This window comes from Echinococcus granulosus (assembly GCF_000524195.1).
Source record: "Echinococcus granulosus chromosome Unknown EG_S00324, whole genome shotgun sequence".
Taxonomy (NCBI): domain Eukaryota; kingdom Metazoa; phylum Platyhelminthes; class Cestoda; order Cyclophyllidea; family Taeniidae; genus Echinococcus; species Echinococcus granulosus.
The window spans coordinates 6,921-7,750 of NW_020170704.1; the positions used below are offsets into that span (position 1 = coordinate 6,921).

Here is an 830-nt window from a genome sequence, read left to right on the forward strand (position 1 = left end):
CCTTCTCAGAGACAGTGCTTACAAAATGAGACGGTCTTTTGCTTATTGGAAATGGCAAGTGTCTACATTTCTAGAATAAAAGGTTTAATGATCAACTACTTGCCTGTTAGCGTTGTGGATATCAAGTCATTTGGGCATGTGACAAAAGGGAGGCGGAATATGGGTTGTCCAAGTGGTGTCTTGGAAAAGTGGAAATATTGCTAAGGGGCAAATGTATTTTTGAAGCAAACAAGGTAAAAGCATGCATGTATGCAGTCAAGTATTCGTATTTTAGATATCAAATAATGTGAGATCTTGTAATTTTGGGGAGTTTATGCCCATAGTGCAGCCATTTCAACCTATGTTGTTGCAAGCAGAGTGAGCCTTTATTTGGGTCAGTGATTAGATGGTCTCCCAATTAAAAAATACTCGCATCGTTCCTCTATCCCTTAAAAATATCTTTCAACTTGGCGCTTTTTGTGTCAAATAGAAAAAAACTGCTAAAATTAGGCGCTAAAGGAAATTGGTATGACAATTTGCTTAAGGGTGGGCGGAAAGCAGTTTTGAGCTAAGGAGAGACAGTTGGACACTTATCAAAGCTCCTTTGCGTGTTCTTCTGCAACGAGACCCAGAATCTGTGATTTGCAATTAGATGAGAAAATTTTGGCTCCGGAACCACTTCCCTCTACCATTTTCTCCCCAACTCGTACATTGTTTTATATTCTCCATTCCGCTTCTTCCATAAAAGATGAGAGGGTTATATTGGATGTGACACTACGCCTTCCCTTCCACGGCCTAACTTGCAAGTCTCTCCATAGCTACCAAAACGGCAATGCAATGTCCTCAAGACC

General features: G+C 40.5%; 1 protein-coding gene across 1 annotated transcript in view; it reads left to right on the forward strand. All coding sequences in view use genetic code 11, as the record gives it.

Annotated features, from left to right (window-relative positions):
* The window catches only part of EGR_10997 (hypothetical protein), a gene marked incomplete at both ends in the record, with an annotated part of 3,780 nt that extends 3,576 nt beyond the window's left edge, over positions 1-204 (forward strand). Inside the window, one exon of the mRNA XM_024500246.1 lies at positions 10-204. Within this exon, the coding sequence (XP_024345338.1) occupies positions 10-204 (195 nt within the window). The remainder of the gene's footprint in view (positions 1-9) is intronic.
* Between the last annotated feature and the right edge of the window lie 626 nt (positions 205-830).